This window comes from Theobroma cacao, chromosome 10 (genome assembly GCF_000208745.1).
Source record: "Theobroma cacao cultivar B97-61/B2 chromosome 10, Criollo_cocoa_genome_V2, whole genome shotgun sequence".
NCBI classification, from domain to species: domain Eukaryota; kingdom Viridiplantae; phylum Streptophyta; class Magnoliopsida; order Malvales; family Malvaceae; genus Theobroma; species Theobroma cacao.
Window position 1 is genome coordinate 7,206,611 of NC_030859.1, and position 14,165 is coordinate 7,220,775.

General features: G+C 32.2%; 1 protein-coding gene across 8 annotated transcripts; it reads right to left on the reverse strand.

The window, feature by feature from the left end:
• LOC18587190 (enhancer of rudimentary homolog) lies at positions 792 to 12,535 on the reverse strand. 8 transcript variants are annotated; one of them, XM_018129709.1, is made up of 7 exons: positions 12,245 to 12,533; positions 11,582 to 11,635; positions 11,387 to 11,499; positions 4,705 to 4,798; positions 4,097 to 4,252; positions 1,728 to 1,793; positions 792 to 1,182 (listed from the first exon to the last, which is right to left on the reverse strand). In XM_018129709.1, the coding sequence occupies exons 4-7, from the start codon at positions 4,772 to 4,774 to the stop codon at positions 1,100 to 1,102; spliced, it is 375 nt and encodes a 124-aa protein (XP_017985198.1). In that variant the 5' UTR covers positions 4,775 to 4,798; positions 11,387 to 11,499; positions 11,582 to 11,635; positions 12,245 to 12,533; the 3' UTR covers positions 792 to 1,099. The 8 variants fall into 8 exon arrangements, with proteins under 8 accessions (XP_017985198.1, XP_017985201.1, XP_017985203.1 ...); XM_018129712.1 differs by having other exon boundaries at positions 792 to 1,143; positions 4,132 to 4,252; positions 12,245 to 12,532; XM_018129714.1 differs by having other exon boundaries at positions 792 to 1,143; positions 1,728 to 1,780; positions 12,245 to 12,532.

The following is a 14,165-nucleotide window of genomic DNA, read 5'->3' on the forward strand; positions in this document are numbered from 1 at the left end:
AATCACAACAGCATCCTCGTTCTTTTTTTCAAGAGATACGGAGCTTCAATTTTGAGAAATTTTACATTAAGCACACCAACTCCAAAGAGTTGACGAGAGTGATGATGAATCTCTTTTTATATAACAGATACGTTCTTTGAAGTTTTTTTTTTAATGTTTGAAAATAATGGATAATTGTGTTATCTTTAGATAAAAAAAAATACCAGAAAGTATTTTAAATGTTCCATTTTTTTGAAATCATGAAAAACGAACTAAGTTTATGGAGGAGATTTATGATTTTATTTGGACAGAACGACATATGTATTAACTTTCTAGTTTTGACGAATATTTTGATAATTGAGATTAAATGAGCTCAATATCTGATGGACCTTATAAATCAGTACTACAATATGATAAACTACCTCTGTTGTCTTAACATATTATAGTAGTGATTTATAAGGTCCATCGGGTATTGGATTCACCCAATCACAGTTATCAAAATATTCGTCAAAATTAGAAAGCCAATACATATGTCGTCCGTCTAAATAAAATCATAAATCTCCTTCATAAACTTCGTCCGTTTTTCATGATTCCAAAAAAATGAAACATCAAAATACTCTCTAGTATTTTTTCTACCAAAAGATAATACAATTATCAATTATTTTCCAAACATTAAGAAAAAAACTCCAAAGAACGTACCTGTTATATAATAAGAAGTTCATCATCACTCTCGCCAACTCTTAAAGTTGATGTGCTTAATGTAAAATTTATCAAAATTGAAACCTATTAGGCCTTATGGTCTTTATAATAGAAACTACATAACTGCTTAGTGATTGCATTAAGCACAATGTCATGCATGATAAAAGTGTCACCACTCTTCTTAGATCCAAAGTTTCCTACCCTATGCATAGGCTCCCTACTTTTCCTCTTTGATCCAACATGCTTTTGTTCTATCACATAGTGGCATAACTCTATTCCAGTGTCAAAATGGCCATGTTTTGCTAAATCACTGGCTACGAATCTGAATGAAGTTAAAATGAAGCCCCGCAAGTGTGCAACTATGGCAGTTGAAATAATTAGAAACTTCTGTAGGTTCAGAAACTCTTCACAACAATCCTATCTACAGCATTCTCAGACACACCAGCCGACCCATTGATCTCCATCCTATTTTGGTTATGGAAATGTCAGGCTTAGTCAGGAGAACTGGCAAAAGGAGAGGAGAAAGAACACTTCACGACACCTCAAAACAAAATGCAAAACTAAAAGCGAGTCTTAAGTATTAACATATAATACAAAGTTTCAGAAGCATAATAATTTAGTAGTTAAGTTGCAATGCAATATTTTTACATGGCTTATAGGAACTAGGCATTCAATATCAAATATGGCACAGTCCCATTAGAGGATATTATCTGAAAATATTGTCCCCTAGATTTAGAACCATGGTACACTTTCATCTTATTATACCATGTCTCTCAAGGTGATAAGTTGCAACACTTACAGAAGTGAGAGATATGATCTATCAGTAAGCTTCAGATAAGGGAGAAAATCAATTAACTTGTATCACCAGGCAAGTTGATATCTTAATTTGAGATGCACATACCAACAACAAATATGATCACAGATGAACATAACTGGATCAAGTTCTTTATACAACCGAAAACAACAAAGCTTGAATTCAAGGCACATTTAATTTTGCAATTAAGATTCCAAAAAATGCCTGGGATACCCTTGCCGTAAGAAAATCTTACCTGTATACCAGCATAAGAGAAATTGTAAGCCAGGTTTGATTTGAAAAAGTAATCTGCAAAGAAGACCTGCATAAAGGTTAGATTGTTCTGTATTATTATGCAAGGATATATAAGATGACAATAAATGGGCCAAAATTACGCAATATCTAAAAGAAAATTAAAAAAAAAATGACAAATCTGAGAATAAATATATAAGATCAGGACTTAATGTTTCTTTTTCTTTCTCACAAATAATTGGCACCAGGTTCTTGTAAGTTTTTGTTCCATAGGCGGTCCATTGTAGTATAGAATGGATCTAATCTAGAAAAGATCTAGGATTACTAGCACAGATTCCACAAAAGCCAAAAATTAGGGCAAAGCAAACTGACAGAAGGCAATAGTGACATAAGCCTTTTTACTCCACAAGTTGTAGTCTCCTTCCAACAAGTTCAATGTCGTCGTAGTGCAATCCTACTAGTTATTACTCATTTCACTCACAAATGTTACAAACACGTCAATTATAAAGTCAGCCAAGTTCATAAGAAAAAGCATGTGATGATACTTAAGAGTTGCAACAACCACATGGGCCCTCAAAAGAAATTCTGTACTAAACTAATGGATGTTATTAGCAAGAGTTGGCCATCACTACAACATTTTTCACCTTTGGCTGCAAAATAAATTGCAGCTATTGGTGAAAAATGTGCAGCCTTAGGTTAAGGCTGCACAGTTTCTAAGTGCAGCCTTAGCCAATGTATGGAAAAGTAAGGCTGCACTTATTTATGGGATTCAACAGCAAAATTAAAGGGCAGCTGTATACTATATGACTGCAATCTTAAATCATATGGTAGCATATAAAATGTGCAGCTAAAAGCTATAAAATAGAGACACATATAACCTTCTAACATCCAATAAGTTTTATGATAGAAACAAAATGCTCACAAACCACAAAGTGCCTCTAAAATCAAATTGCAGCAACTAATGCCTCAAAAGTTAAATGTCTCAAAAACCATTTTCAACTTGGAACATGGACCCTCAAGGTCTTTACAACGTGTACAATATGGGGTAATCTCTCTTTTATCACATGGTGAAAAGGCATCCATTTGACTGCAAAATCAATCAATTTCAAGATCTTTGATAACTATTTCGATATTCCACCACAGTAATCTTAATTGTCCACAACAAACAATCATGGGATCACGACATTCAAGATAGTGGAACTTTTTCCATAAAGTGGTAAATGAATTGGCACTATTTACATCATTCGACATCAATATCCCAGCATTCAGTAAATCACCATATTTTCAAATTCAAGTCATTTGTATCAAATAATTCAACAAGAAGACTTCTAAGACTCCTCAAGAATAGCATATTTAGTGTTTGTGCCTTAAAAATTACAGAGAGAAGACCAGATGAAACAAGAAAAATTTGAGTGTAATACTCTAATGCTGACCAGAGAAGAAGACATATCATGCTATTACATAGTTGCAACAATGCCTACTTATATTCAGCAAGCATATAAAAAAGGTTGCAGTCACAACAATACTCAAAATGAAGACAAATTGACAAATTAACCTATGGCCACTAATGTAAGTTCTCTTAAATAGATAAAACCAGTTCTTTTGCGATGAAGGACAAAGAGGAACTGTAACTGCCGTCTCCAAAGCAAGAAAGCAAAAGCAAAACCAAAAAAAAAAAACCCCTCTTATTATCTCTCTAAAATCTAAATTAATAGCAATAAGGCATATCTTTTTTTTTTTTTGAAAGATGAGTTTTTATTATAGATAAACTGTAATGCCATGGGGAGTCTCAAACATGGAGACTCCTGTTAGCATAAAGCTATCTTGAGAAGAGCTTGTTCTGTACAATTACAAAAGTAGCAGCTGCTCAAGGAGCACTTGGCAGCATCTTAACACGTATAATCTCAAAAAACAAGCAGAGTTCTGAATAAAACCCCTACACAAAAGTCTAATACTAGTAAAACTCAACCAGAGTGAAAAAAGTGAGTAGCCTATGTGGCCCAGACCGACAACCTCCCTAATCGAACAAATGAATCATTCCAGTCAAAACCCCCACGAGTCTTCAAAGGTAGGCAGACAGGGATAATGCCAAGAAGCCTCCAAAAGCAATCATCCCTCTATTGTTATAAGGCATACCTATTGTTATAAGTTGGACAAAACTCATTCACAAACCAATCTGGGTTTCAGCAGAAAAAGAAATAATCCATCGTAACTCATGGACTGAAAACACATACTTATTCCTTAAGGTCAGGTTTTACATGACAAATTCATGCCTTTGAAAGACAGTTATTGTAACACTTGATTGACACATGGCTCAGTAAACACGCAATATAACAGACAATACATGGCACTTATATCTACAATATAACATACCAGAAAAAGGCGGAGGAAGAGAGAGAGAGTCATATGCGAGGGCAATCATATCTGCAAGGCCATCAATAAAATTGTAAAGAACACCAATGTCATACGTGATGTTTTGAGTTGCTGGGTTGAGCTTTTTAAGTTTCCTTTCATATAGTCCACGTATACCTGCACACGGCAAATAATATATAGTGTTAAAATTGTCAAATCTTTTAAATGATGGAAAGGAAGAAGAGAGGGGATTCCATCTAGTGCATCATATTGAAACCACACTAATTCATTTCCTCTTAATGCAACTCAGAAATATAAACAATTTTGGACATACATTCTTGAGAAAAAAAGACATATGCACAATCAAATCTAAAAATCATTCTCAACTCCACAAGCCAACTTCCAAAAGGTATAGTCCATTGCCTGCAATAGAAGCTATTTTCAAGAAAACTAATGCAATAGGAACTCTATAAAATGTATGAAATGTATATGTATCCTATCATAAAGCTCAATTTTGATTGCTTTGTTTTCCACCTCCAAACCCCTATTCATAGCTTGACTGATAAAATCATAATATGAGCAACAACAAAAACAAAGATAACATAAGCAACAGTAAACAAAAAGCATACCGTCCATAGCTTGACTGATAGAATCATAATCCACAAACGTTCTAGGTGCTCTGTTCTGCGAAGTTTGCATCAAAACAATGGTGTGCTTGTTTGACTAAATCATCACACAAAATAAAAAATGAGATTAAAAAACACACAACTAACCATATCAAATGTTTAACTATCAAATGTTTGATAACAAGGAAGAAAAATTCGAAAACTAAAAAAAAAAAAGGTGAGTAAAGGACAAGAGAAAGAAAGAAAGATATTTTTCATTCTTTGTGTTTAGTATGAAAAGTGAAAAATAGGAAGAACCAAATAATTGATTTTTTTTTTTAATTTAGAGAGAAAGAGAGATTGTAAGATGTAAGAGTTAATTTTTCTAATTAAATTTTTTATGAGCTGCAAAAAAAAAAATGCATCTAAATTTTAAAGTCCAAATACTATGACAAATTCTTTAAATGCAAAAATAAAAGTGTAGTTAAAACCGGTTTATGTTGTAGTGCATTTTTGATATAATACATTTTCACGTTGGATGTCATCTGCACAAGAAAACCTTTCCATTTGTATTTCAGGATATGAAATCCTTTAGGAGAGACTTTGATGTTTCTCCTATAATATATTAGCATTTTAAATAAAGTTATATCACTTAAAATAAAAAAGCACCAAGTGAAACTGCAAATACATAATTATCCATGCATAACAAGCACCATAACACAGACAACATGCTACTCGCATGATAGAATCAACTTCCACCATGCAACACGTATCAATCAGACAATAGTTAACAAAAATCTTACACATTTTTGCAAGTTCATAAAATGTACAGCAGTATTTAACGTGCCATCGTTCACAGTCACTTAATTCCAACTCTAAAATCTGCCAATTTCACATCACTACAGCCATCATAACTAAACTTTCCTCCTCTTTGGAAATATACACAAATGATTTGTCATTTCTTTTCCCTTTTCATGTAATGACCTAAGTCATATGACAAATCCAACCCAGCTTTTATAATTTGTCTAGATGCTCAAAAGACCAACCAACTTGAAGGTGACAAAATGCTACAGCACTCCAGCCCCAAAAAAGATATAAATTGACAGCACTTTCTCAAGCTAAGAAACTGCCCAAGTAAATGCCTACTATTTTGAAAGTATAGCAGTTCAAATAAATAAGCACCAAGTGCTACATAATTATCCATGCATAATAAGCACCACAACACAGACAACACGATACTCATACAACAGAATCAACTTCCATCATGAGACACTTATCAATCTGACATTAGTTGACAAAAATCTGACACAAATTTTTGCAAAGTCCTAAACCATAAAGCAGTATTTAACATGCCGTTGTTCATTATCACCTAATTCCAACTCTAAACTCCACAAATTTCACAACACTACAGCCATCATAACTAAGCTTTCCTCTTAAAAAATCTACTTAAATGATTTGCCATTTTTTATTTTCCTGTTTCATGTAATGACCTAAGGCCTATGACAAATCTAACCCAGCTTTTATCATTTGTCTAAATGCTCAAAGGACCAATCAACTTGGAGGTGACAAAATGCTAAAGCACTCCAACCTTGAAAAAGAGATAAATTGCCAAACTTTCCCACGCTAGGAAACCGCCCAAGTAAACGCCTACTATTTTCTCCTATAAACTTCATTGTAAGTGGCATAATCATCAGTGCACAAAAACTTCCAACTTATTGCCGGATCTGCAATCAATTCTCCTGTGATATTCTTGATATATAAATTAGTTTGCATTCGTCAATTATAGATATATTTCAAGAACAACCTTTTCACCAGTAAAGTAAAAGCAATTCATGTTAAAAAAAAGACAGAAAAAGAAAGCTGCAAGCATAGTCGGCCCTTGGGTGAAACCACCCAAGCAAGGGCTTTAGGCCCTCAATTTGGAGAGGCCTCAAATTTAGAAAAGATTTATAATTTTATAATAATTATAATATAATTAATTATATTAAAAATATGTAAAAATTAAAAAATATATATAAAAGTAAAAAATAATTAGTAAAATTATTTGTTTTTTCACTTTTCTAATTATGTGTATAATAAATTTTAATTTTTTATCACTTCTTTATTTCTATAATGCTATTAATTCTCAACTATATTATTTTATTTTCAATCCACTAAAGGTTATATGTATTTAATCTCCAACAACTATTTTTTCTCATTTATATCTCCTATTTTCAAACAACTCATTTAATGATTTCCAACAGTTATTTTTTTCCTATATATAAAATCAATTTTTTTCAATGTATAATATCTACTCTTAAATTCTTCTTTCTTCCTTCAACTTCAATTTTTCTTCAAAAAATGCACAAAAAGTCTATTCTTTTATTATCATCATAAAGTCGTAAACCTCATTTACGGTTTGCAATAAACATTCAACAATTAAGTATTATTGCTCTAATCTTTACAGATTTTTTTATTTTAATTTAAAGTTTATATTATATTAAAAGAACTTGATTATAAAAGTTTAATTAAAAATTTTACTTCTCAAAAAGTTAGAAGAATAAAATTTTGATAATTTTTTTTTAATTTTAATAAAAAAAACTTCATTTGAATATTTCGGTTTAAACTTTTAAATTTATTGGGCCACCTCAGACTGCAAGAAAGAACTTAAAATGTGTGGTGTCTCTGCAAACAGTTTGATACACATATGAGGCTTCAAGTGCTTCCCTGTGACATATACTGTCCAAAAACTTACCATAACAGTGAAAAAGTAGCAACAATAACGAAGATGAACAGAGTTATAGCCTGCGGCTTAGAAAGGAGAAGCACATCACGGTGAATACCGACTAACCACCGATGATCCCCGGTCTTCAAGGTAAGACCCGTCACTCCCTCTTAATACTTGAACAGCTAGAACATTATTCTTGTCTGAATCGCATGAATAACATATTTTGTTATTTCAAACTCAGCCGGGCAACCTACTATCCTGACCGGCCTAACACAAATGTGACAAAAGGTCCAACAGAGGATACCAAATCAAATGTGAAGCAGCTGGTCATTTATGCAACATAATCTGTCAACATATTATTATAAAATTATATTTGGAAGCTGCTTCACATGATATTCCTATATGAATCAAACAAGGCTCTCTGACAGGCTTGTGATATTCCGTCGCTGGTCAATGCTGACAATTAAAATTGTCAAGCAGTTTTCTTTAAACGTGGAGGAAGGAAAAAGTTCCCGATCCCACCATCATAAACAACAAAAAAAAAGACTTGATCGGGGTAATTTTTCCAAAATCGACTCAGATATTCCTAGATCTACAAAAAACTAAGAAAAAAAAATTATGAAATCCTGATATCTTCTCATCATTATTCGCAATTCATCCAACTCCCCAAAAAGATCCGTAATGCTTTCTCTGTTTCTTCATCTCTGCGTTTTTGTAATTTTTTTTTCTAATTATCACAAAAAAGTCTGCCAATCCCATATACAAGTAAGAACAAATTAATCATGATATTAACAGACACAATCACCACCATCAAACAAAAGAACTAAAGAATAACCGAGCATTCATGTATGGAAGAGTTAAAAGGCAGTAGCCAAAGACATGGAAATATGAAACTTGTAATATATCATGATGATAAGGGAGGTTCATATAAAATCCTTTAAACCAAAAACTAAAGCATATTTCAAAATAACTAAAAGAAAAATCCAATGTTCGATGCTTTCCAATCACTCAAATGCCCACGGGTTCTCCCACCTAACCTCACTCAAATGCCCACTGGTTCTCCCTTCTTCCTCAGGGGTGAAATCATTCTTGATGTTGAAGGTCCTGTGAATCTCCCCCGTCGTCTGTAAAAAGTCTTCAGAGATGGCTCATTAAATTCAAAGGTATAAAGTGAAATATTCAAATGAAACTTTTTTTTATTAAAATTAAAAAAAAATTATTAAAATTTTATTCTTCTAACTTTTTAGATGTAAAATTTTTAATTAAACTTTTTATAATCAAATTTTTTTTAATATAATATAAATTCTAAATTAAAGTAAAAAATTTGTAAAAATTAAAATAATAATACTTAATTGTTGAATGCTTATTGCAAACCACAAATAAGACTCACGACTTTATGAAAATAATAAAAGAACAGACTTCTTATGTATTCTTTGAAAAAAAATTGAAGTTAAAGAAAAAAAGAGTAAATGAGAAAAGAAAAATTCAAAAGTAAATATTATACATTGAAAAATAATAATTAATTTTATATATAGAAAAAAAATAGCTATTGAAAATCATTAAATGAGTTGATTGGAAATAAAAGAAATAAGTGAGAAAAAAATAGTTAAAGATTAAATACATATGACTGTTAGTTGATTGGAAATAAGAGAATATAGTTGAGAATTAATAGCATTCTAGAAATAAAGAAATAATAAAAATTAAAATTTATTAGGCATTTAATTAGAAAAGTGAGAGAACAAATAATTTTATTAATTATTTTTTACTTTTATATATTTTTAATATAATTAATTATATTATAATTATTATAAAATTATAAATCTCTCCGAAATTTGGGGCATCCTCAAATTGGGGGCTTAAAGCCCTTGCTTGGGTGGCTTCACCTAAGGACCGGCTTTGAAAGTCTGAATAACTAATAAACTAATATTACACTTGTTTACACAAAAGGAGCACGTTGAAATCTGCTTATATAACATTAATATAAACATCCATTACAACATTGCACTATGGCACTTATTTCAACGCGTCGTTGTGCTTAACCAGAAAACAAAAATGCATATTACACATACAGAAAGTTTGCATAATAAATAGAACAACTATACACCATTTCGCCAAAATGGTTGCCTACAAACCAAAAGCAGACTTAAACAAAGACCAGCGGAGTGGACACTTGAGAGTGCCTACCAGATGCCAAAATCAGTCTACGGAACAGATGCACGCTTAATATAAAACCAAGATTCAGAAACATGCATAACATGAGCATAAATGATGTAAATTATATATATAACATAGGCTATACTAAAAAAGAGGGTAGACCTATAACCCATTTATTATTTCAAAGTCACTGAAATCAAGGGTCCGAGATCGACCATTACATGATTGGGGGTCAATCCCCCTTAAACAGAATTTGACTAAGTCCTAATGAGCCAAGGACCGACCTCCCTATTGCTGGGGGTCGATGCAAGGGCTAATAGAACACAGCTAATTTTCCAGTATATGGAGGATCGACCTATGGCTAGTTAAGGGTCGATCCTTGATAACCTATAGAACCTATTCCAAGGCTGATAAACATTTAATCATTAGATAATATGGCTCTAATTATATGCCATAACCCTAAATACATAAAGTCTCACTTCAAGCTCTACCATCATTGATAATCCCAACTCCTTTGCCTAATGAATCAAATTCATAATTAGTTATTTTGATTCAGGGGTGTTAGGCTAGGCAAGGCAGAACTTAAGGTTAGTCTTAAGCTAATTCTGATGCCAACCATGTCTTTCCGACGTTCAAATGTGTAGAAACTTCACACTAAGGCCTTACTAAATTATCACCTCCAGTTCATCCACCTTAAACAACAAGATTCATGGTCAACTCATTAAGCATAGTTGCATATACTACACAAGATGTCTTACTAATATAGCGATCTGGGGATCGACCTCTTTGTTACTGGGGGTCGATCTTCATGCTACAGGGTACTTAACTAAAGCGGATCAAAAATTCAGATATAACATACTAGAGCTCAACAGTTCCCCAAAGCATCAAAATACAGATAGATTTCCATTAACACTCCACCCAAAATTAATAATCCTCATTAATCTTTATAAAACCAGATTCGTACCAGGTTATTTAATTCATGAACTGTGAGTTCAACATAATAGATTCTAAGCTTTCTCCTAGAGGCTTAATCAAGCATATTAAATAAGATTTTAATTTGAGTAAAGTTAACCTCAGAGGTGTTTCAGATCAGAAGCTTACCTTTTAAGCTAACAGGGGAAAGGTTCTCCCTGGAACATATTTTGATCACTTTGGATCAATGGACACGTCCGGAACTAACCCATCGGACAGAATCAATATCCAGCTCCATATGAGCTACAGCCTCAATAGCAAATATACAATATATATACTTATAGAATTTCGACATTTATTTATATGGGCATGTAACAAGCTTAATAGGCCAAGTATCAATATAGAGCACATCTAGTCTCAAACATTCACAGGCAATGATAGAAACTTATTCACAATCTGAGCCTCCTAGGCTAAATCTGATATTACAAATCAGATTTCAAACTGTTCAAGCCAAAATCAGGTTTATAACAGAAAACAGGACACATGGGTAGACCTCAGAAGTTACCAAGTCAAAACCTAATTAAATGCCCTAACCTCGGAAGTGCATAGGGAACCATGTTCGTATGCAGCCAAATTGAAAATAAAGAAAGCTTATCAAATATTGAGTAGATGTTCATCAACAGCGAGCAGGCATCATTAAGCAAAACAAAACAAGCTGGAAATTCATTTTGAAGTTTAAAATACTAGAAAACAGCTTGTTTCCCATTTTCAGAAATATATATATATATATATATATATATATATCAAATGTTTCAAATATCCAGATAAGATATTAATCATAAGCATAAATATCTAGCCTTGAAATTTCCAAAAATGCATTGCATGCATAATCTTTGCACATCAGAATAATTTTCAAAATTAACGCCCACTCACCGTGACCAAGTGTCTTTTCCACCAGCTAATCAAATCACTAGTTCCTATTCACCCACAATTACTTTGAACTTTCAGAACTCCCTAACATTCCATCATCATAGCTCGGATTCCCTCTGTTTTCCAAATTCCAGAATTAACTAAACTTGAATTATCTAAAACGCACTAATTCAAGTTTCTAGGAAATGAAACTCTTACCTTGGTGGTTGGATCAAGACCAACCTAACTCCAAAATCCAAAATGTAGGTTTAGCTGTAGGATAAACAAAAGCAATAATGAAAAACTGACAAAACTGAAACTCCAACCTCTGAAAAATTCAACCTCACCTTAGTTATTAATTTCCTAATTTTCCCAAACTCCAAATCAGTGTAACAGAACCTAAAGCAACAGGGAGGTCGTTTGGGATAGTTTTCTGAGAGGCTGAAAGAGCGTTCTAGAACAAAAGAAGACTAGAAATTACCGACAGACCAAAGTTTGCCTCTTTTAACTTAAAGGGCTAACCTTTTTAGCTTTAAAATAAAGAACTCACTCCAGCCCATTCATTTTAAAAATAAACAATGCCTTTATGGTTTTAGCTCCTTATACATTAACTTAAACTCCACTCTCTCTCCCGTAACTAGTTGTAGGTCTCAATCGTGCTAACATCCCATGGCAAAGCCCAAAATTATACATTGAAAAAGAGGAGCAAACATGATAGCACTATACCCATTCATCAAATTGTTATAAATAGAAATGCCTAGAATCAAGTCACATTGTTATAAATAGAAATGCCTAGAATCAAATTTAATAACAAAAGGAAACATTAAAAAGGTATCAATAAAAGCATAAAAAGGTATTAATCAAGGGGAGAGCAGAAAATACCTCTAATGAAAACACACAGCACAGCACCGAGAGAAAGGACCCGGATTGCACCAGCAGAGCAGATGAATCTAGCCGAAGGAGGAAAAAGGTCGAGCTGAGGATAGACTTATGGTTTTGTGTGTTTAAAACAAATAGACCCTTGGCGTCACGTTAGTCTTTTCCTTCCCCGTCCACCCACTAGGCCTGCTCTAGTTTCCTCCCCTTCCCACCCACTGGGCCTGCTTCAGTTCCTTCCACTACCTCCACTGAGCCAGAGACCTTTGCTCTAGTTCCCTCCATTGGGCTAGAGATCTTTTGATGCAGGCGCATCGAGAATTTTATTTTATTTAATATTTTCATTGACTTAGAATTTTATTTTCTTTATTTTATTAAGTTTGAGATTTTTTTTGCTATTTTTATTATAATTTTAGTACTTTAAGTCTTCATTTACGATTAGGATTACTATTTGATTAGGATTTATCTTAACTATTATAAATAGGTGATCTTAGATAGAAGATTATTATCATCATCTTTTGTTATTTTAAATATTTATTCAAGAAGTTTCTTTAAAAAACCAAATTATCTTTCTATTGTTCCAACACAATCAATCTTATTCTAACCCTAATTGTTGAGTTTTAATTGCCATAAACTTTTCGGCTACATCAAGTGGTATCAAAGCAAACGATCTTACTATCCTATAAGGATTTGAGCTAGAATACTATGGTTGGTCGAGGTAGAGGTCGAGGTAGAGGCAATCAGCCCCAACAAGCTGAGTTAGTAGAGATGCGGAGAATGATTGATGACTTGATCCGGGCTGTGCAAACCTCCACTGAGCTTGAGAACCTTCCTTCATGACCCACCAGTCTAACATCAGAATTAAGATCTATTACTATCAAGTTTTTTAATTGAAAAAAAAATTAACTTGCTCCAAAATTAAAAAACATTAAAAAGAAAATCAAACAATTAAAGAAAAAATTCAATTTTCAGCATATATATCGTCCATGTAAAAAAAATTATAAACAAAGAAGGAACTTATCCCAAAAATAAATAAATAAATAAATCAAACAATCAAGAAAAACACTTGGACTTTTCAAATTAAACATATACATGACGCATGTAAAAAAAATTACAAACCAAATAACAAAGAGCATGAAAAAAACAAAAAGCCACCACCAGGGCAGAAATGGTTCATATATTACAATTTTGATATGTTCTTGTGTCAAATAATGCTATTGATTTTAATTGAAATTCTTCATTAATTAAGAGTGTTATTTTTATTAAGTATCTTTGGATGGATACTTTAGTGAGAACCATCATATATTCTTGGGTATTTTGATGTTTTGTTTCTGATTATGAAGAATTTTGATCATTTTGGTTTTTTGTATTTTTGAACTGTTAGATTTGTTGTTTAATTTGTTGTTGTTCTTTCTTGAGTTTGGAAATTTCTGTTTTTATGGGTTTTATTTCTGAGTTTAATTCTTCTTTTGTTATTTTTCTTGGTTTTTTTTTTTCATATTTATCGAAAATGATATTTTAATGCTATTTATCGGCTCATCATGTAGGTTGGGCTTATCAGGTTTTTCTTTTATTAATTCTTTTAATTTTTGAAGGTACTTTTTTTTTATCATTGGATCTTGTATTTTATCAATAATTTCAATCATGAATTCTTGATCTTTTGTTAATACATGAATTAAATTTTTTGTTTCAGTTGAGGATTCAGATGTTGTATGAATTTCATCAATTTGTAAGTTTTTTGAAGATTCACTATTTATTGTTCTGTCAGTTTCAAACGATGATATTTCTAAGAGTATTTCATTAATTTTTTGTTCAATTTCTTCTATCAGTTGAAGTTGGTTAATTTTCTTTTTTATCTTACAGTATTTTGAAATATGACTAGTTTTTCCACACTTAAAACATTTTATTGTACTATCTCTATTATCAT